The sequence below is a fragment of the Dipodomys merriami genome, unplaced genomic scaffold (assembly GCF_024711535.1).
Source record: "Dipodomys merriami isolate MVZ:Mamm:240054 unplaced genomic scaffold, mDipMer1.0.p SCAF_6, whole genome shotgun sequence".
NCBI lineage: Eukaryota > Metazoa > Chordata > Mammalia > Rodentia > Heteromyidae > Dipodomys > Dipodomys merriami.
The window spans coordinates 5,120,244-5,143,463 of record NW_027206179.1 but is presented as its reverse complement, the minus strand read 5'-3'; the positions used below and the strand labels follow the sequence as shown (position 1 = coordinate 5,143,463).

At 35.5% G+C, this 23,220-nt stretch overlaps 1 protein-coding gene across 1 annotated transcript in view; it reads right to left on the bottom strand.

The window, feature by feature from the left end:
- Nucleotides 1-20,145, bottom strand: part of LOC138813697 (vomeronasal type-2 receptor 116-like) — a 57,257-nt gene extending 37,112 nt beyond the window's left edge. Inside the window, exons 1-6 of the mRNA XM_070002080.1 lie at nucleotides 20,030-20,145; nucleotides 7,870-8,158; nucleotides 5,352-6,149; nucleotides 3,936-4,163; nucleotides 2,871-2,994; nucleotides 850-1,749 (exon numbers count right to left, since the gene is read on the bottom strand). Coding sequence (XP_069858181.1) covers nucleotides 850-1,749; nucleotides 2,871-2,994; nucleotides 3,936-4,163; nucleotides 5,352-6,149; nucleotides 7,870-8,158; nucleotides 20,030-20,145 — 2,455 coding nt within the window. The remainder of the gene's footprint in view (nucleotides 1-849; nucleotides 1,750-2,870; nucleotides 2,995-3,935; nucleotides 4,164-5,351; nucleotides 6,150-7,869; nucleotides 8,159-20,029) is intronic.
- Between the last annotated feature and the right edge of the window lie 3,075 nt (nucleotides 20,146-23,220).

Here is a 23,220-nt window from a genome sequence, read left to right as displayed (position 1 = left end):
GGAATACAGGAAGTTAATAAACATAATGATGTAGAGGATTAATTGAGCAAGATAAAGATAATCTTACCAGACTAGCAGAAAAGCTATGTACATGTGACCATATAAGAAGATACTAAGCGAAATAATCCCCAAGATAGGGACAAAATAGTTTTTTTTAACTTCTTCATTGTCATTTTTAATGTACTCCATGAATTTTTTTGTTTCTTTTGTATGTTCTTTCCCCAAGGTATAACCCCTGTTTAGACTGCAATTGATTGGGGTTCACTGGATCTTGCATACACATTTTTCTAATTTGGGAAGGGGAAGGGAAATAATAAAATGCTGAAACAAAGACACATGTTGACCCATTGTAACAATGAGAGGTACAAGGCACTATGTTGAAAATGAACTTTACAACTTGGAGGGGGAGGGCAGGGAAGGGGTAGGGACATGGAGCTGAAGGAATGGTAGGGGAAAACAAAGGAGGGGTTAAAAACGCTCGATAGGATATGTACTCATTAACTTACTCATGTAACTATTAACACTCTGTACAGTATTTTACAATTAAAATATACATATATAAAAGACAATAGAGAAAAGACTTTAGGAAGAGGGGATAATATAATTAAGTACAGATTAAATAGGAAGACCAAGATATAGAAGCAAAACTCCAGTATAAATTATGATTACCATCACTTGTGACTACCATTGCTAGGAAATACACAGTACAGCCTTACTCTTTGAAGTAAAAATTCTATAATATAAACTATGACAAGAAGAGATAATTACTATAAGTAGAGATTTAGATCACACCTTCTGTGTACTAATCAAACCTAGGTACTTAATACTAAGTATGTTTATTTCTCTTACTATGTCTTTTATCCCTGAAACCATGCAGAGAATTTCTATTTGGCATTAACAAGAGTGTATAACACTTTGGTGCAAAAATGCAGCCTAGGAGCCCTGCACCAGAGGCCAAGATGGAGAAGACCTCCACAGCCACCATGACCTTCCCCTTGGCACTGTGGTAGACAGGAAGGAAGGTGAGCCACACACTGCAGAACACCAGCATGCTGAAGGTCAGGAACTTGGCTTCATTGAAGGTATCAGGCAGGTTCCTGGCAAGAAAAGCCACTGTGAAGCTGCACAGGGCCAGAAAGCCCAGGTATCCTAGTGCACAATAGAAGGCAGTGAGGGAGCCCTTGTTGCACAGGATGATGATGTGGCCATGTTCAGAGTGTGCATCTGTGTCCACAAAGGGAGGAGAGGTTCCCAGCCAGAGTCCACCGAGGGTCACCTGAATGAGCGTGCAGATGGGGATGATGAAGTTAGGAGCTCCTGATACCAGCAGCCACCTCATCCTTCTTTCTGGGGAAGTGGCCTTGAAGGCCAGAACCACAGTCACTGTTTTGGCCAACACTGTGGAGACAGCCACAGTGAATAAAACCCCAAATGTGATCTGCTGCAGGATGCAGGTGGCTGTTTTGGGTTGACCAAGAAAGAGCAAAGAACAGAGGAAACAGAAGATGAGGGAGATGAGCAAGATGTAACTGAGCGCCCGGTTATTGGCCTTAACAATGGCAGTGTCTTGGTGTTTCACAAACACCCCAAGAACAACAGCAGTTAGCATAGAGAAACAAAGAGCCATGCAGGCCAGAACCATGCCCAAGGGATCTCCAAAAGCCAGGAAACTTGCAACTCTTAAGAGGCACTGTGTCCTGTGTGTGTTGGCATACTGATGATCTGTACATTTCACACATTGCTCCATATCTGGTGAGAAATGTACAACACCATTACTTTTTTATTAAGCAAGTTTAAGTTTACTTCAAAGAATTTAGGGAATTTTTCTTTTAGGTGAAATTCTCAGATGTCAGCATTCATTATCATAAAAGTGTTTTTGTAATTTTGCAAGCCGTAACTGCTTCCCCTTTTTTTCCTTATTCAGGCATTTTTATTCAATATTTTTTATTATGAAAATACTGTACAGAGGGGTTACAATTACATGGGCAAGATAATGAGTACAGTTCTTATCAAGCATTGTAGCCTCCTCCTTTGTTTCCCCTTCCAATCCCTTCCCATCCTTCCCCCGCCCCCCCACCCAATCATCTCTGCCCCGCACCCCCTCCCCCGCTGCACCAAAGTTGTAAAGTTCATTTTCAACATAACGACTTGTACATCTTTTTAATCAATGACTATCACACATATAGATAAAATAATAGGTGTGTTATTGCAATATCTTATTAAATTTTTTATACTTTTCCTGATGCAAATTAAGATTTGTGTAATCATATTAAAATTGTAAGTATACAGCTTACATTGCCCTATATGTTTCTGTAAGACAGTAATTTTTACCCTGTGGTATATTATCCGTGCTTTCCTCTCATTATGCTTGTCTTGGCTATTCACCTGTGAAGTTGTATGAACAAACTCATCAATCTATGACCCTCTATAATCATTCCTATTTCTTAAACTGATTATAGCTTACTAAGGCCTTGCCCTGTGCCAAGAAGAGTTATGGTCACTGAGAAATAAAGATAAGCAAGATCCAAGTTTTCTGTATGAGTAAAATGTGAGTTTTAAGATGAATACTCTCCTTATACCACTTATGTTTAATTTTATGGTAAAGTTTAGATTTGTCCTAATGATTAGTGATAAGAAGGATTCCTGGAGTAACTTTTCCTGCAATATACCGGAATATCTTTCTAAATATGTAATGTAAAACCATGTTCTATCACATTGCCATTAGCAATACTACCACTTTTCAGAATTTAGTTATTAACAGAGAGAAGGAGAATGAGCTCTGTGATGCTAATACACATATTTTGCATTGACTTGTTTCAATTGAGGATAACTAGGGAGAGATAAATGATTTCTTTATAAGCATGACTCACCTGTCCCATTAGCAATCTCATTTTCTGAGCAAGGTGTACAATCAAAGCAACAGGCAGCCTTTCCCTCCTGAGGAGATTTCCGGAATCCAGGACCACAACTCTCACTGCAGACAGAGTGAGGAGTCTGAGGAAAGGCAGGGTGTGTCAATAACTGTTCCAACACCTACCAAACACTACAACAATCCATATCTTTACAATGGGATGTTTAAGTGTAATGTTTTAAACAGGTAAGTGCATTTGATTTACTGAATTCTGTTATAGATTCCATATTCCATGATTCCCAAAGGCTAGATGCTTCAATCTTGAATTGTAGCCTGTAAGGCATGGGAGTTTTAAAAGGTGGAAAGTAATGATGAGAAAGTAATTTCTAGTCTACAGCGCTATGGGATTTCCTTGAATTCCTGGCACAATATGCTTTCTCCTACTCATCTGTGACATTAGAAAGAGCAAGGGGGAGACCTCCACTTTGTAGGGTTATGTGAGCCACAAGGTCATAATAGCTTTTTTCTTTGTTTTCCAGCATTCATGAGGTGAAAATCTTCTCACAGGTGCATTTAATGATTCCTTTAAACAAAGATCGTTAAGTTTCAGGTCAAATAACCAATGAAAGAATCTCCACAGAAGGGAGCAAAAGAAACATTTCAACCCCATAAATTAACTCTTCAGTTATTTTATTGCAGTGTTAGAATCTCACTGAGAAAAATATATTTTACATCTTATGAAAATATTCCAAATCAACATGTAGAAACATTTTAAACTCTTTTGGTTCTGATCCTTGGGCTTGAAATCAAAGCCTGACCACTGGACTTCAGCTATTTTGACTTAAGTGTAGCACTCCAGTACCTTAATCACAGCTCTACCTCCAAATTTTGAAGGTTTATTGACAATAGAAATATCACAAGTTTCCTGTGTGAGCTAACTGTAAACTATGATATTCCCATCTGAGCTATATTAGACTCTAGGATTATAGGAGAATCTAGCTGGAACTCAACCAGGTACAAATTTAAAGGGTGACTTTTGCCGATTTGTGTGTGTGGGAAATTATTAGGATCAGATCCAACTCACCTCTGTAGTTTCAATGGACCACTGTACCATATCTTCAGATAAAGAGAGTTGATTGGCTTGTGGAGCATATGGAGAAAACTTTCCTACTTTCACCTCAAGTTCAAGACCCTCTGGAAAATTCCAAATATTCAGAATGTCATACTCTGGCTCCAATTTCCTTTGCTTGTCCCAAATTACATGATTTCCAATAGGATTGTAAAACTGGTTATTCTTCAGAAAAGTGAGCAGCTAAAAGTAGACACATCTTATGGTCAAGTGTATTTCAGAGTTAAGACAGAAAGCAAAATATTAAAAGCTCCTGATTGCATTTAATCTCGGAATCTGAATTTGAGAATAGTAGAGATAACTAGTGAAGTATCGCAGAAGAAAATCCATGGAGGAATCAAAATAAGCTTTGTGGAAAAAAAATCTTTCCTGATCACTCAGAAAAAGAGGAGGATTTTCAGAAAAATCAAGTACCACACTTTTGTGAATTTCTGAAGTTTGTGCTTTCTAAATATTTAATACCCAAAATTGAATGTAACTCTGGCACTCATGAAAAACATGAGGAATTGGTTTCAGCAAGTCATCCTTTGCTATGACTGAAGAAACTTGTAAGGAAAAGCTGAATTTTCAGATTTAAAAACAGTAGCTATGAGCATGTTGATACTATTCGTAACTAATGAGTTAATAAAAAGGGTGCTGGTGGCTCAAGGATGTAATACCAGCTGATCAGGAAGCTCAGATCAGAGGATCATGCTTCCAAGCAGGCTGGGGTGAAAGTTCAGTGAGAATGTTGTATCCAATAAACTTTTCAGAAAAAGTCAGAAGTTTTGCTATGCTGAAGTAGTTGTGTGCTAGCCTTGAGCACAGACTCAGCAACTGTGTTCAAGCCCCTGCACTGGCCAAAATTAATTTATAGAAAGATGGAATATATTTTATTCTTGTTACTGGCCTGTTGTTTTCTTCAGAGCATATCCCCACATGTCTAGAATACCTCAAAGACATTGAAACATAAAGAATTCACAGAGTTTGGAAAAGCAACTGAAATACTTAATGTTGTAAATGTGACTATACATTTGTTCAATTTTGTACTTCCAATAGTTTCTCATAATAGAAAGGAAAAAGCTTAAGAGTTGAAACAATTACTTCAAATACTGAAACATATACCCATTAATATCAGTAAGCAAGTTATATATAACATAGGGATATAAATATATATATATGGTGTGTATATATAGACATATATAGACATATATACACACACCATATATATATTTATATCCCTATGTATATATAGACATCTATATACACACACCATATATAAACAAAAACCCACATGTACACCTTCAGAAATACTTAATTTCATTCAGTAAGAAATGCCTCTGGCAAGTGCCTTTGCTCATGGTTTGTGTATTCCAACATAGAAGAACTTACCTGAGTAGAGGAAGGCAGTTCTCCTTTTCTATTTCCTGTTGTTTGAACTTCTGTTTGATGAAGAAGCATCTCATGGAGAGCCTGAGCCACAGCATACACACCGTTGTATATATTGTAACTGTCTACAGACATACTCACGTCAAAACTATGCCCAGGTAACCAATCCAAAGAGGCATCATGAGCACAATTGTCCCATGTTACACAGTCAGACACAGAATCAGAGCAATTAAAAGAGAGAAACCACAGCCTCAAAAGAAAAATGTCTTCTGGGTATTTGGAAGGCTTAACTGCCTTGACAAAATCTGTGAATCCAGAAACATCTACATGATGGTGTGTAAAAATAAGAGGTACATGCAATGATCCTAGCATGAAATATCTCCTTTTCAGGGTGAAATCCCACTGTGAGTTCATGATACAAACTTTCCCATGTGTAATAATTTGCTCAATAAATATCATGAAAATGATCAGTGAATTATTATCACCATATATGATGAGGACACTTGCGGAAGATAGATTAATATAATGATTAACTGCTATGTGTTTATATGCATCTTGGGTGGAGGTCACTAGCTCATAGGCTACACAAATTCTGTTCTTGGCCATCTCTACTTTCAATTCAGCAAGAATCCTTGCCCCATTATCATCTTCTGTGGTCAATAGTCCCACCCAGCTCCAGCTGAAGTGAAGCAGTAAGGAGACCATGGCAGCGGCTATTGATGTGTCCTTTGGGGCAATCTGATAGAGATCAGGAAACTTGTTATGGTCACTCAGGGCATGATCAAAAGGCCCAAAGGTAAACTAAAGGGAATGAAAATTGGATGTTCTGTGAATGAGAAGAATGCCATGCATCACAATCTCAGTCTTTTTATTTTTGCAATTGAGGGAATTTTTCTTTTTTTATTTTTATTGTGAAATTACTGTACAGAGGGGTTATAATTACATGGGCAAGATAATGAGTACATTTCTTATCAAGCATTGTAACCTCCTCCTTTGTTTCTGCTTCTCATCCCTTCCCATTCTCCCCCCGAACCCCCAACTCAATCCTCCCCCCCCCCCACTAAAGTTGTAAACTTCGTTTTTCCACATAAGGACTTGTACATCTCATTGTTGCAAATGGGTCCACCTGTATCCCTATTTAAAATATTTGTTTTGCCCCTTCCCTTCCACAAATTATACTGACATGAAATACAGTGAAAGCAGGGATTATATCATGGGGAAGGGACATACAAAGCAACAAAGAAATAATCTTATAAATTTGTTAGAAAAAAATCACCTGAAAGAAAAAAATTTGAATACCTATCTTAGGGATCATTTCCCTAACATCAACTTATCTGATCTTTTCTGCTTGACTCAGACATATACTAGTTATAGGCACAAAGAAACTTAGGTCCCATGGATTCCCTTATTTACAATCTCAGTCTTGAAGTATGTTAAGAACTAGTTGAAGTAGATGGAAGGTAGGTTTTTTTAGTTTTTGAAAAAATAATTTGTTTTTGAATAGCTGTGTATTTGTAAAATGTTTTTTAGTTTTTGTCACTATTTCCCATCAACACTTCCCATTTGTAACCCCACCCACTCCTCAACTTTCCTAATTCTATTTTCACATATGCCCATTGAATATTATGGTGTATTTCTCCACCCAACCTTTTCCTATTCTTCTGTATTTTTCCCTTAAAACATATCCCACTCAGACAAGATATGCTTCAGTTTTTTGGTGTTCATTTTTCACACTGTTAGTAGATCAGAAAAGATACACTATGGGTTCCACCTCTCTATATATCCTATGTTATTCAGATTAATAAAGTATATATATATATATATATATATATATATATATATACCCATCATATATATATATATATACGTACATATACATGTGTGTGCAATGACTGTGTGACTATTCCATATTTATTTCATATAACATATTCATATTTTAGATGTACCTCTCACATTTGTGAGGATATGGCTATACTTTCTTATTCTGAGCCTGTTTTTTTAATTCAAAATATTATTTTCTGTGTGTGTGTGTGTGTGTGTTTACATATGAATACCAGTACAGGGACACACACTCATACACTCTTGCACTTCCTTGGCCATTTTCCTTAAGACATGTTCTATACCAATGGAGTCACACATTCACCTTGTGCTCCGTGCAGGTTAATTGGAGATACAAGTTTTCTGATTAGCTAGGATTTACTTTGTGTACCATCAGTAACCTGCTCAACATATCTTCACACTGCAAAGCCATCTTCCATTTCCTGATTTGTTAAAGAAAATTACTCATAAAGATTGAAACAATAAATTATCCAATTATTTGCTCAAATCTTTCACCTCTTTTTTCCAAATGATTAAAATTATAGTTCTGACTACCGTTAAGTAATTACACTTTGATATCACAAAATTTGATTTATTTGTGCCTCTTCCTATCATTGTGAGTCTCTTCCTATCATTCTCTTCTAACACCTGAAATGGCATGAATTTAGACATTTTTATATCATTGCACACCTTCCACTCTCACCTGTGGAAATCTGTAGAGTCCCAGCAATGTCCCAATCTGGTCAGATGCTATTCCTGATGGTCCTGTAAGTACTGCTATAGAACTGCTTCCTCTCACACAGGAATAGTTTGGAATTTTATACTTCCCAAAGAGACAAATGAAAGGATTCTTAAACATTGTCCAAGCATTGAAGTGAACATCATAGACATCAAATCCCAGAGTCAGGTTATGTAAAAGATCAGGGTTTTTGTTGATCTCCTCAATCGCAAAAGCCAAACCCAAAACACACTGATAATTCTTGAAGATCAACCTGGATAATGACCAAAGAAAATTTGAAGAAGTATGTCATGTTTAAAACTTCAATATATCAAATGCTTGCTTCTTTGTCAAAGAAAAAGTTAAAATAATACCCCAATTAGAATGGAATGTAAATGTAGTCTCCTATGCTTACTTATAGAATTCAGATACTTATTTAATTTGAGGGAGAGCTTGTTTTCCTCATTACCACATGTACCACAGCAAAAGGCTGCTGTGTGTTGGATTAAGTTTTCATGAGGCAGCAAATGTTGTGTTTCTTTACATTGGTGCAACTAGCTACACCAGTATAGAAAATATTTCTCGCATTTTCAGTCACTCAGCTAGTTTTGTGATTATATGACAGGTCAGGCAAACTAAGGAATGTTTAATTTAAGAGCAGTATTCAGAAGCAAAGTGTTATTTATGAATGAGACTATAGCAAGGTCTGTTCACAGACATAACATATGGAATAGCTCATACTGATAACAACCAGGAAAAGAGCAGACCTATAAGGGGAGGGATTTTTCTTTTTCTTTATGTAACAAAACAAAAGGGATGCATCCAATTTCAAGGAATTCATTTTGGAGAGAGAAACCCCTTACTTGAGGGTTGAGGAATGAATTGTAGGTAAGCTTTGCAGAATTTCCAGTTCCAAGTCCTCCATGGTAAAATGCACTGATCACTATTCTCTTCCCAATATATTTAAATAGAGACTCTCAAAAGGAACCAAAGTAGCAAAATAAAGAGGAACAAAGTACTATTCCTTCTTTCTTTCTCCAAGTCCTGTCTGTGTGCGCCAAAGTATGTGTCAATGTGTGTTTTTGTGTATTTATATGCACGCTTTTAAGTGTGAAGATTATACATAAATTAATATAATGAAATCAACTGGTATTGTTTAAATGGAAACAATGAAGGCATGTTGGAAATCCTAATGAAAGGATCAACTTGTTCATTATATGCTGTAGGTATATGTGAAGTGATCATGTAAGCCTATCATATTCTGAAATGTTATAAACAGAAGAAAATAGTGAGCTTGAGAAAAATCTAATTGCACATACACATATGGAATAATAAAATGTAGGGATGAATATGTTTTAAAAAGCTTTTTTAAAAGTTGAAGAGAGTATTTTCAAGGAAGCAAAACAAATGTAGAGATACCTAGAAAGTAAAAGGCCTAAAGGTGAAAGGATAATCAATTTTTTATTAGACTTGGGGCTGAAATCTGGGCCTTGGAGCTGTCTCTCAGCTCAAGGCTAGCACACGATCACTTGAGCCACAACTCCACTTCTAGCTTGTTCTGCTTATGTGATGCTGAGGAATTGAACCCAGGGCCTCATGCATGTGAGGCAAGCAAGCTACCAAAAAGCCACCTTCCCAGCCAAGGATAATAAAATTATTGAACATAACATCTACAGCAGCCTTTCTATGCATGAAGCACTCACAAGTTAATGACATATACAGGATGATTTTCTAAACTAGAACAGAAATGGGACCCATATGCTATATGTGTGCACCCATTTTCATAACAGCTAACTCCTCAGCAGAGTCCATATAAGTCAAGAGAGCATGGCAAGAGATCTTTACAATTCTGAAGAAAAAAAAATCTAAATTATCCACCAAGAGTATTGCACCTAGCAAAGATACCCTGTAGAAATGAAGGAAGGATAAAGATGTTCTCAGAGAAGCACAGTTAAGAGAATTTATCTACACTAAACTTTTCCTACAAGAAATACTAAAGTAAGTTTTTCAGACCACAAAACAGAACCATTAAAGAACAAAAAAATATACATGAATGTATAGCCTCTGTCCTGTCAACATAATCAAAGCTGAGTACAACCAAATGAGTCACAGAAAATAAACTCATGGAAACTAAGCAATTCATTGATGAGACTTCAGCAGTTATTTGAAGAGAGAGATAAAAATCGAAATTTAATTGTTTCTGGGATTCAATGTGAAAGAACAACTAAAATATCAACTCCTTTGGCACACAACCAAGGTAGATCTCAGAAGACGATTCAAGTCTTTCATCAACAAATTAGAAAAATCTCACATCAATACCTCAATGATGCACCTCAATGCAGACATGACACTTCGAAGAAGATGGTGGCATCATCACAAGTAAACTCCTTAGATTTATCTAAGAAAAACAGCTATATAGATTCCTTGCATCCATTTTACCTCACGAGAGCCAAAAAATCAAACATTAAAGAGATGGGGACTCACTCAAATACATAAGAAATCTCACAACAGAAACACAGAGCAGAAAAAATAAGACAACATGCAGACTACTGCTGAGTGGCTGCAACCTTTGCCCTTAGCCTTCTCAGGCAGCCCAGGGAGACCCAAACATGAAGTGCCACAGATCAAATCTTAAACGGAGAACAATGTGATACTGACAAAATCACACAGCAAACACTAACCCTAGAAACACAAGGATAGAAAGAATGGCAGACATGAAAATCAGCTTGCAGACCCTTAAGGAGTGGCTGCTGTTACTCCCACACAACACAAAGGAGCAGAGAAACACCAGAGAACAAGGGTAGGGGGAAATAGAAAAAGGAGATTGATAATGCCACATCCAGAAACAGGGGCCCCTCAATAAGACTTCTGCTGCCCAGCTCAAAACTGAGCTCAGAATCTGTTTGTGCCTCCTCAGGGACTGCTTTCTTGGAGGAAGAGTTCCAGGTGGTTACCTAAATTGCCCATAAAAATGAATGCAACTGAAATGGCAACAAAGCCTCCAACTCAGGAAAAGCCCAGGACCAGATGGATTCACAGCAGAAATCTTTAAGTCTTCAAGTAGGAACTCACTCCTATGCACCAAAAACTCTTCAATGAAACAGAAAGGGAAAGATCAATACCAAAGTATTTCTATGAAACAAACATAACACTCATCCCCAAGCCAGATAGGAACCCATCAATAAAAGAGAACTATAGACCCATTTCTCCAATAGACGTTGATGTAAAACATCTCAACAAACTTCCGGCCAACCAATTTCAATATGTAATAAAAAAAATCCGATACCTTATGTTCAAATTGAATTCATTCCAGGATTGCTAACTTGGTTCCATATACAAAAGTCAATTAATGTAATTCAGCACAGAAACAGAAGCAAAGATGAGAAGCACATGATCTTTTCAATATATTCAGAAAAATGATTTGAGAAGATTCAACACCACTTCATGATAAAATGTCTAGAGAAGCTATGAATCCATGGAAAGTTCCTGAACATAATAAAGGCTATACTTCATAGAAAAATTTAAAGCCATTCCCTCTAAATTCATAACAACACTAGGATGACTTTTCTCTGAATTCCTATTGAACATACTGCTGGAATACCTAGGAAGAGAAATACGGCAGGAGAAACACATAAATGGATCCAGATAGGGAAGATGAAGTAAAGGTATCCCTCTTGGTGAGCAATACAATCCTGTACTTAAAGAATCATATAGAATTCCTCTCTCCAAGCTACTTGAGTTGATTCAAATGGTGGCAAAGGAACAAGCTATGAAATCTAACAACAAAAATCCATAGCATTCATCTATTCCAACAATGAGAAGTGTGATACTGAAATCAAGAAAGAAACACAATTTGTAATAGCCTCACAAAATACTTAGGAATTAACCAAAGATGGGAAGGACTTATATTGTGAAAACTTTTCAACCTCCTATAAAGACATTGAAGCTGACTTAAGGAAATGGAAAAACATCCCATGCTCCTGGTTTGGAAGAATTAACATCATAAAAACGGCAATTCTGCCCAGAGCAATATACAAATTCACTGCAATGCCAATAAAAATATCTGTAACTTTCTTCAAAGAATTAGAGAAATCAATCGAAATAATCATATGGAATAATAAAGATCGTGAATAGCAATAAAGACATCCTTAGCAGGAGGAACAGTACTGGAGTACTGGAGGAATATCAGTACCAAAGTCAAAGCATTATTAGAAAACCATAGTAATAAAAACATCTTGGTACTGGCAAACAATAGGCCTGAAACTTAAACAGACCAGAAGACGCAGAAACAATCCCACAATCATATAGCCACTTAATATTTTATAAGGGAGCCAAAAACACAGCTTCTAAAAAAGTTAGCCTCTTACAGAAACAGTGCTGGCAAAATTGGCTATCTACATGCAGAAAACAGAGTCTTTATACCCATATATCACATTGTACCAGAATCAACTTTAAATGGACCACATAGTTTAATGTGAGGCCAGACACTGTTAAAATATTACAGGAAGTACTAGGGAAACACCTAAGCCTTCTAGCCACAGAGTAAAACAATCTAAACAAAGATACATAATCACAACAAATCAAAGAAAGCCTGGATAAATGGGACTGTATTGAACTGAATAGATTCTGAATAGCAAGGGACAAAGCTAGGAAGATATATGAACAGAACACAGAATGGTAGAATATCTTGACTAGCTATACATTGATAAAGAGGTCATGTCTAACATATACTCAGAGCTAAAATTTAGCAAGACAGAAGGAAACTCCCAAACTCAACAACCCAAGAGAGAATTAAGAGAGACTTCTCAGACAAAGAAAATCATGGTCAATAGATACATGAAGTAGTGTGTCCAAAACCTCAGAAAATACTACATTTGTCTTTCATTTGTTTCTGCTGTGGTTTATTCCCAATGGTCAGAGTTTCTGAATTCTGTATCCTTTTTCTTCGACATAAGTTTATCTGATTTGTGAAATGAAGGGGAATCAGAGAAACAGAGGGACAGAGTGAACCAGTGCAACAGTGATACTCACTAGACACTATGTTGGAAATAGAACTTTCAACCTGGGGAGGACGGAAATTGGGGGAGGAAAAGTGGGGAAACCAAGGAAAGGGTATCACTGTGTAAATAGAAATGTACTCATTACATGTGTACCTGTAACCTCTCTTTGCATCACCTTTCCAATAAAATAAAATTTAAAAAGAAGAAATGCAATTCAAAATAACAGTAGGATTCTACCTAGTCTAGTTACAATGGCCATTATCTGGAAAACTCACAATAACAGAGGTTGGCAGGGATGTGGCTCAAATAAACCCAATTATAGTTTTTGTGGGAATGTTATTGTTTAGTCACTCTGGAAAGCACTATGGAAGTTCCTTAAAAGACTAACTATAGAACTTCCCTATTACCCAGCAATTCCACTTGTTGGCATTTATTTGATGGATCACAAATCAAACCACTCTAATCCCCCCCCCAAAAAAAACATGTTAAATCAGCATTTTTTACGAAAGCCATGATATGGAATCATCCCTGATATCTCTCAGTGGATGAATAAACAAGAAAACATGGTCTGTTTATGTATACACACACACACACATACACATTCACAATGGTAATATACTTATCTGTCAGGAAGAATGATACTTTAACTTTCTTAAAGAAATGAAAAATTTTGGAAAAATTATATTAAGCAAAGTAAGAAATATGGGTTGCATTGTTTCCCTCATTCATGGTAACTAGAATGTCCCTATAAATCTATAAGTATAAAAACTAAAACCAATAAATAGTATTATACATATTTATGCAAAGACACTGGGACATGGTAATTTATACAGAACCCTAGACATTAATATATGGAGGCAAAAGGAGGCTATGCATTAAGAGTGGTGGAAAAAGGCTCAATGGGTATGTAAAGATGACTATATAAAATAATCTTCTAGGAAATGAACTCCAAAAGAAGGAAGCAGAAGCTATTTTTTTTCAATTTTCAATTGTTGCTTTTTTGTTTTCTTTACTTATTGTTTGATAGTTAGTTTGTATTTTGGAGGGTAAGGGAGAACATAAAAATATGGAACAAGGATGAACTAACACAACAGTAATATTCACTAGACACTGTGCAAAGTGAACTGGATATGTTGTGGATGGAGATGGTAGGGAAATACGTGGAGAAACTGATGAAAGAACAGATGTGATTCAAAAGGAATTGTGCTCATTACTCATGTACCTGTAACCCCTCTGCATATCAACTCTACAATAAAAATAATCTATGATAAATACATTTAAAACCCATAAATAAAATAAACAGGCCTTTCACACGCAATTAAAAGTGTGGGATGTGGTTAGGTTGGAAGTGGTGTGTGAGAATGTTAAAAGGAGGGATATTTTGGAAGGGATTGGAAGGGGAAACAAAGGAGGAGGCTACAATGCTTAATAAGAAATGTACTCATTATCTTGTCCATGTATTTGTTACCCCTCTGTACAGTATTTTCACGATTAAAAAATGCATTGTTTTCTGGTGAGAGTGACTATACCAGTGAGATAAGCATGTCCTGTCATTGTGATTATACAATTAGGATACACTAATGTTACCACTATAATCACATGTATTGCAGCTTTATACTATAGCGAAGATAAAAAAGCAGCCCAGATGTCCCTCAATGCACTACTGGAACAAGAAAATGTAGTCAATATATACAATAGAATTCTGCTCAACCAATACAAAGAATGGCATCAAACCATTCCTAAAAAAATGGAAAGATTTGGAGAGAACTACATTAAGTCAAGTAACCCAGACACAGAGAACCATAAATTGTATGATGTCATATATTAGTAGGAACTAGAACATGTCTGGGTGGCACCAAAGCATTTATAATTGAATTAACTGATCTATAATTGAATCTATGGAAAACACAAATAGTAAAATTTTTAGAAAGATAGAGTCAAAGTCCAAGACATGAATACTTGGAATAACTGTGCAGGGTATATGTATATATAAAGTGTACATTCATTATTAATATCAAAAATATATATAATCCAAAATTAAGAAAAGGAGATTTTCAAGCCCAATGACTAATAAAAAAAAGAAAAGAAAAAGAGGGAGTGGGGTTGGAGGTATGGGTGCGAATTTTAAACAGGGTGACATGGTTCAAGGGACACTATATTCATAAATGGATCTGTTGAATGGCAGCACTTTGTAATACTACCAAAAGAAAATAAAATTTTAGAAATGTATAAAACTTACTGCTGAGAGTGATTATACAAGTGAGTTTAGTAGGTTCTAACAATGTAAATGTGGTAGACAAATATTACACATAATTCTTATGAAGAAGAGAAAATTAGTAACATCTAGAAATTTCCATAGAACAATTTAAAATTAAATATTAAAGTTACAAATGATGAAAGGAATACAATGAAGTTGCCATTTTCATTTGTATGACTTTAATATATATTTTTTAAATATGTTTTATATTTTTTATTTTTAAGATACTGTATAGAGGTGTTAAAGTTACATGAGTAAGATAAAGAGTACATTTCCTATGGAGCATTAAAATATTTTTTATTTTAATTTTATTTCAAGGAGATACACAGAGTGGATACAGTTTCATAAGTAAGGTAGTGATTACATATCTTGTCTAGCTTGTTACCCCTTCTCATCTTAAAATATTAAGTGAAAAATTTTCATTAAAACTTAAATGAAAAGATTTCATTATGACACGTCTCTCATTCACTTATGAATTTGCTCATAGTCTTGTACTACTTGTGTGTGCATATTTTCTTTTCTTTTCTCCTTAACATCACAGGTAGTTGTCATCATTCCAAAACAGATTGTTTTAATCTATTTTAAGTTTCACAAGTACCACAAAATCTGTAGCAGACAAATAAATCTTATAATCCAAAAGTCCAAAAGTAAGTATTAGTGAACAATGAATTCTCTAAGAAAGAGGAAGCATAGAAGAAGATTCAGTAAACGTGGAGAAGTTACACAATAGAAACAGTGTGACATGATGTGTCAATGACTGGCAATTGAAATGCAGTACATTCTACCAGTAAGTGTTAGAATGGCTGAATGAATAAAACCTCCAGTCCAAACGAAATGTTGATTCCAACAAATTCAATTCACTTTCAATGAATGGCCTTCAGTGAGAGTAAGAAAATAATGTAAACCATACCCAGAGAAACAGAAATTTCATGGTTTCTCTGAGTGTAGTAGCTAGAATGTACTTATAGATCTACAAGTAAATGAAAAACGGTAAAAAAAAAAAAAAGAAAACAACAAAAAACCTTGCACATCATAAATTATACAGGTTTCTAGGCATTCCCCACATTGAGAACAAGGGGATCGTACTCAGGAGAGAAACACAAAGATGTAATACCTATATGATCATTAAAAATAATATTTTTCAAAAAAGAACTCAAGGAAATGGAAACAAAAGAGATTTTTTCTTTATTAATGTTTTTGTGGCCATGGAGTCACAGAAATGGTGGGACAAAGAATGAACAAATACAGTAGTGCTACTCACTAGACACTATGTTGAAAATAAGCTATGGAACTGGAGGGTGAGGATGGGAGAGAAAAATAGCGAGAGAAATGGTGACATTGTTCGAAAAGACATATTCTCTTCAACTTATGTAACTGTAACCTCTCTGTACATCATCTATATAATAGCAATAAACAATACATCAAAGAGAAAAGGGAGTGGAAGAAGGTAGTCCATGCAAATGAAAAGGAAAAGTAGGCAGATTTGTCCTTATAATATCATCAAACAGATTTTAATCAAACAACCAAATGTGCCAAGTTTGTAATGCGATGATGAAGCAATCAGATCAAAAAGATAACATAACAATTGTAAAAGTATACTAACTCATGGTCAAAGCACTTAACTCTATATAAGCAGACTTCAAGCTAATCCTCCATACAATAATAGCTGAAGATTTCCTAGAGAGACATTTAGATCAAGTAAACGGGGAGGTACAGAACATTTCACCCAATGTCTGAATAATCCATCTCTCATCAACATATTGAGCATTCTCCAGAAGAGATGGGATACAACACAAAACAGCCAGATTTTAAAATTATGAAAAGTAAATTGAACTCCCCTAAAAACCACACTGTGGTAAGGCTAGAAATTGACAAGGAAAACACTGAAAGAAAATATCCCCATAACATCTAAATGAAATGCCTTGTTTCTCAATCAGAAACAAAGAATTTATTTTAATTAAGACCACTCAATGTAATTAAATGATTAATACATATTAAATGATTAGTTTTTCAAAGCATATGTCAAGAAGTTTGTTGAACTTTGGAACAATCTATATCTATATCTATATCTATATATAAAGAGCAATGAAATGTAATAGTAACAACCTTTATTGCAATCAAGAATAGAGATGCTATATTGGAGAACCTATGCGGCATCTCAAGGAGCTAGAAAAATAAAACCAAAATTAGTAGAAGGAATGAAATAATGAAAATGAAAAGGAACTAGGGACAAAAAATAAATAAGAGACTAGAAACAAACAATAAAGCCAAAAGGAGATACTGCAAGAACAACAAGGTGATAAAACTGAAGTAAAGCAACAAAATTCCACATATCAACTTACACTTCCAATTGTTCTGGATGCCAGAATCAGTATAGTGAAAATACCTGTACTAGTGCAAAATCATGTACAGAAGATTCAATACAGTCTATATCAAAATTGCTGAGGAAGAACAAATGCAATAGTAATGTTCACATGACAATGTTGGAACTGATCTGTATAGCTTGGTGGGGGTTTTGGGGGAAAGGTAAAAATGGGAGAAAATTGAGGAAAGGGGTAACAAAGTTGACAATAAATGTATTCACTACATTACTTATGTAAAAAAAACCTCCATGTACATCACCTTGAGAATAATATACAAATGAAAAAATATATATAAATATTCTGAGACTAGTCATATGAAATGAAAATTCTATTATTTCCTTTACAGAAATTAAAAAGTCAGAACAAAATCTTATGAAAAGGAACCTTCAATTAGCCAAAGTTATATTAATACAAAAAAACAACCCGAAAAATATCCAATCAAGGAACAGAAATTTGTGATGAAATGTACTCATTACCTTACTTATGTAACTGTAACCCCTCTGTACAATATCTTTACAATAAAAATATATATTAAAAATGTAAAAAATTAGAAATAGAAATCACAACAGATAAAGGATATTCAATCATTTGGACAAACTTGGCACCCATTAACTTTTCATTAACCCTGAGAAAACTTGCACTTTTGGTAATGTCATATAAAAATTAAAGTTTGGAGATCTTCAAGAAATTAAAAGTATCTCTACTGGTGGTTTATACCTGAAATCCTAGCTAAAGAAGAAGCTGACAGCTAAAGGTCCTGAGTCAAAGCAAACTGTCAGAAAATAGTCCATGCCATATTTTATCTTCTACCAAGCAACATAAAGCTACAAGTGGAGGTGTAGCTCAAGTGGAATAGTGTCAGTTTTGAGATAAAAATGCATGCAGGAGTCAAAAGTAAGTCAATCACTAGTGGTTTATTCCTAGCTAGCTCAGTAAAGTGAAACTGAGTAGAAGAAATTAGAGCTATGGGAGGGAAAAATCATGTGTGACACTATATGGTAATGTTTATAAACAAGAGTGAATATAATCAAAGTATGTGATATGAAGTGTGGAACTACAACCTGGACTAGATACTTGGCAAAAGCACCCTATTTTATCAAAATTGGCAAGTATCATCTAACCTAAGTGGGCATAGACATGAGTCAAATCTCTCACCTACTGATGTCTAACTGCAGTGAACTCTTTGTCTACAAGAAAACCTTAGTCAATCAATTCTATCTGGAGTCAATAGCATACATGTTATCAACCTAGACCAGACTTTATTTGTATCTAGGCTTAACAAAGAAACATCCATCGGCTAAAACTATATTATTCTACTTCTCTATATTAGCACCTTAACAGAAGTACTAAAATATATTCTGGAAAATTAAAAGAGTGAAACTCAGCAAAACATGGGGAAATAGTGTAGAATATAAAGAATAAGCTAAGCCAGACATTAATGCTTCACAACTTTATTCTCAACTACTCATAAGGCTGAGACCTGAGGATCATGTTTTCAAGGCAGCCTGGGAAGGAATATCAGTGAGACTCTTATCTCCATTTAACTAGGAAAAGATGCCAGAAGTGGAGCTGTGCCTCAAATGCTCGAGCACTAGCCTTCAACAAAAATGTTCAGGAACAGCCCACAGGCCCTGAGTTCCCAGTACCAGCACAAAAGTAAGAAAGATAAACATATTAGTGACATATAAATGAATCCATTTATTGTCTATAAGACAGAAGAGAGTAATTCCTATCCTGAGATCTCTGCTCTCAATCATGAGCAGCTGCCTCTGGCTATAGTTGTCATACCAGCACTTAAGTATATATATATATATATATATATATATATATATATATATATATACATATATGAATCAGATAATTTGAGAGAGTTCCTTGAAGTTCTGTGCAATCATTTTTCTTTTCTCTTTCTTTTAGTATACCACTTATTAGTGAGACTCTGAGTTATAGACAAAAACCTTCAAGAATATGCATATTCTTGAAGAATATTCCCAAGAACTAGTCTTGGGAACATAAAATTCTCCCACAAGAATCTTTCATAATATTGAACTGTCTTGTAACCCTGGGTGGTGGAGCATATCTAACATGAAACAATACTAAAATACATAGTTTGGAACAGTAACTGGTTGTGTAAACTAAGAATGTGTGACTGTATAAGTGTGTGTGCACACGACAATGTGTGTTTGTGCCTGTTCTAGGCATGAAATCAGTGCCTGGACACTTCATTTTTCACAGTGACAGCTGAAATGGAGGAGAAACAGGTATGTTGGAGAAAAGTAAAGAGGTTACAGATATGGAAAGGAGAAACTACGTGGAAGGAAATGGAGCCCTCTCCTGCCAGCATACAGAAAATCAGTCTATTAGAGATGAAGGCAAAATAATGAAGCTGAGCTGCTTCTGGAGCAATTAGGATGGAGGTCAGTATAGAAGAGATAGAGATGATTGATGTGCACACCCAGAGTTCCTTCACCCATGGAATGTGCTTGCTCAGAATAGTAATAGAGATAAAATCTGAAATTACTTACAACTTGTTCTCTTCTAGCCTGGAAGCATGGCTGTTACTGTGATCTATTCCCAAAGTGTACATGGGGATAAGCCCAGTTATCATCACATCTCCATCCATGTGTGCTCGCTGCTTCATTGTAGAAAAGCAGGTAGTGTCAGCCAAGGACCTGATAGGGAGGGGAAGATGGAGAAGGAAAATTATTAAAGTGAAAGTGTACATCACTGCAGCATCTGCCAAGCAGAAATTCTGGCTGGAATTGAGAATCACAATTTCACAGATATTCTTATATCTTTGTATATGTGCATATGTGTCTTTATTGACAGAGATCTACACTATAGCTTACCTATAATTAAAGTCTATCTGAGTCTTCAGAAGTAATGTGTAAGAATATTCCCAAGGGCTATGCATTAGTAGCCCTGCATTAAGTAGAAAAATACAAGTTAGAAACATGTTTTCAGATGTGCTTTCTTTACTGCAGGTGCTGTGATTTCATCCAAACACAGATAGTGAGACCCCAGAGATGGAGTTATCTTAGTTGTAATTTGCCCAAAGTCAGTGTCAAGAAAGTATTTGCATATAAGTCATTTGGGATGATGCAAATGGATTGCATGAGATGATGCCATATCAAGTGAATGGAGAAATGGCCAGAGAAAGTGTATGTCTCTGAGTTGTCAACTGAATTATGAGGGCATTATAGTTAAGAGTGTGAATTTACATGTACCATATCCAGGCAAATAACCTCTCTTTTGATATCTCATAGCTTCATCACCATAAAAACACCAGCAGTATCCAGAGGAGAAGCTGGGGGCTAATCAAGCCCTCGTATAGAAAGAAGTTTTAAGTAATATAATTCATCATATCAACAAGAGCAAGGACTTGAACCACATGATTATTTCAGTAGATGCAGAAAAAGCATCGGACAAAATCCAACACCATTTTATGATGAAATTCTTAAAAAACTAGGAATCCATGGAACATTCCTCAATATAAAAAAGTCTGTATATTACAAACCTACAACCAACATTATACTGAATGATGAAAAAAATAAGTCATTTCCTCTAAACTCAGGAACAAGATAATGATGTACACTCTCTCCACTTCTCTTCAATTTATTATTAGAATGCTCAGGTACAGCAATAAGACAAGGTGTAAACTTAAAGAGGATAGAAATAGGGAAAGATGAAGTAAAACTCTCTCTCTTTGCAGATGGCATGACCTTGTGTTTAAAAAATTCCACGGACTCCACTTCCAAATTACTCAAGCTGATTCAAAACTTTGGCAAAGCAGCAGGGTATAAAATTAACCCTCGTTTAAATAGGGATACAGGTGGACTCATTGCAACAATGAGATATACAAGTCGTTATGTAGAAAATGAACTTTACAACTTTTGTTGGGGGGGAGAGGAGGATTGGGTGGGGGACGGGTGCCATAAGGGCAGGAATGGGAAGGGAAAACAAAGGACGAGGCTACAACGCTTGATAAAAAATGTACTCATTATCTTCCCCATGTAATTGTAACCCCTCTGTACAGTATTTTCACAATAAAAAAATAATCCCACAGACTGCACTCCCAAATTTCATGAGCTGATTTGAAACTTTGGCAAAGTAGCAGGGTATAAATTTAACCCTCAAAAAAAATAAACTTTACAGTTTAGGCCGAGGGAGGGGAGGGAATGTAGCCTTGGAGATGGGAGGGAAGGGAGGGGAGGGGGTAAACTAACAAAGAGGCAAGAATGCTTGATAAGAAATGTACTCATTACCTTGCTTATGTGATTGTAACCCCTCTGTACAGTATTTGCACAATAATAACTTCTTTAAAAACTATAAAATAAATAATAAATTTTACTTAGAACTGAAATAATTAAATTCCTAACAATAAATCCCCAAAGAAACAACTGCCCAATAAATAAGTGGGCTAAAGACTTAAAGAGAAACTTCTCTGAAGAATGACCAATAGACACATGAAGAAATGCTCAACCTCTCTACTCATAAAAGAAATACAAATCAAAACAATATTGAGATTCCACCTCATCCCAGTTAGAGTGGGTATAATCAAGCAATCTAATAACAACAGATGCTGGAGGGGATGTGGCCAAAAGGGAATGCTTCTGAATTGTTGGTGGTAGTGTAAACTTTTTCAAACACTTTGTAAAGCAAAATGGAGGTTCCTCAAAAGACTCCCATATAGCTCCCCTATGATGCTGCAATCCCACATTTGGTCATTTACCCAAATGATCAAAAACAGGGCATACCAATGCTCCCAGGAAAACTATTTTTTCACAACATTATTTACTAAGATATGAAACCAATGCAAATGCCCCTCAATAGATTAATGGATCAAGAAAATATGATATATATGTATATATATGCATATATATGTATCTATATATGAAAACACATATACACATCTATATAGGTACATATATGTATCTATATATACAGATATATAGATATAGATATAAAGTGGAATTCTATGCCTCTATCAGAAAGAATGACATCACCTCATTTATTGGGAAATGGAAAAACTTGAAAAAATTATATTTTGAAGTAAGCCAGGCCCAAAGAGACATAGGTCCCATGGTTTCCATTATTTGCAATATCTAGTACATATCTAGGACAAACACTAAAGTTAAAATCTATGTACATATGACCATATAAGATGATGTTTTGGGTTTTTTTATTGTGAAAATACCATACAGAGGAGTTACAATTACATGGGCGAGGCAAGAGACAATGAGTACATTTCTTATCAAACATTGTTGCCTCCTCCTTTGTGTCCCCTTCCTATCCCTTCCCATCCTTCCCCCCCCATACTGCCCACCCCAACTCCGCTCCTGGCCAAAGTTTAAAGTTCATTTTTTGACATAACGTCTTGTACATATCATTTTTGCAATGGGTCCATCTGTATCCCTATTTAAGTAATTTGTTTTTATCCCTTCCCCTCCACAAATTATACCAACATCAAATACCATGAAAGCAGAGGTTATACTGTGGAGGAGGGACATACAAACAACAAAGAAATCATCTTATACATATGGTAGAAATAATCTCAAGAAAAAAATTGAATCCTTATCTTGGGGTTCATTTTGTCTAACATCAACTTATCTGACCTTTTCTGCTTGTCTCAGACATATACTAGTTATTGAAAATAAGGGAAACCAATGGACCGATGTGTCTTTTGCCTGACTTACTTCACTTAATATAACTTTTT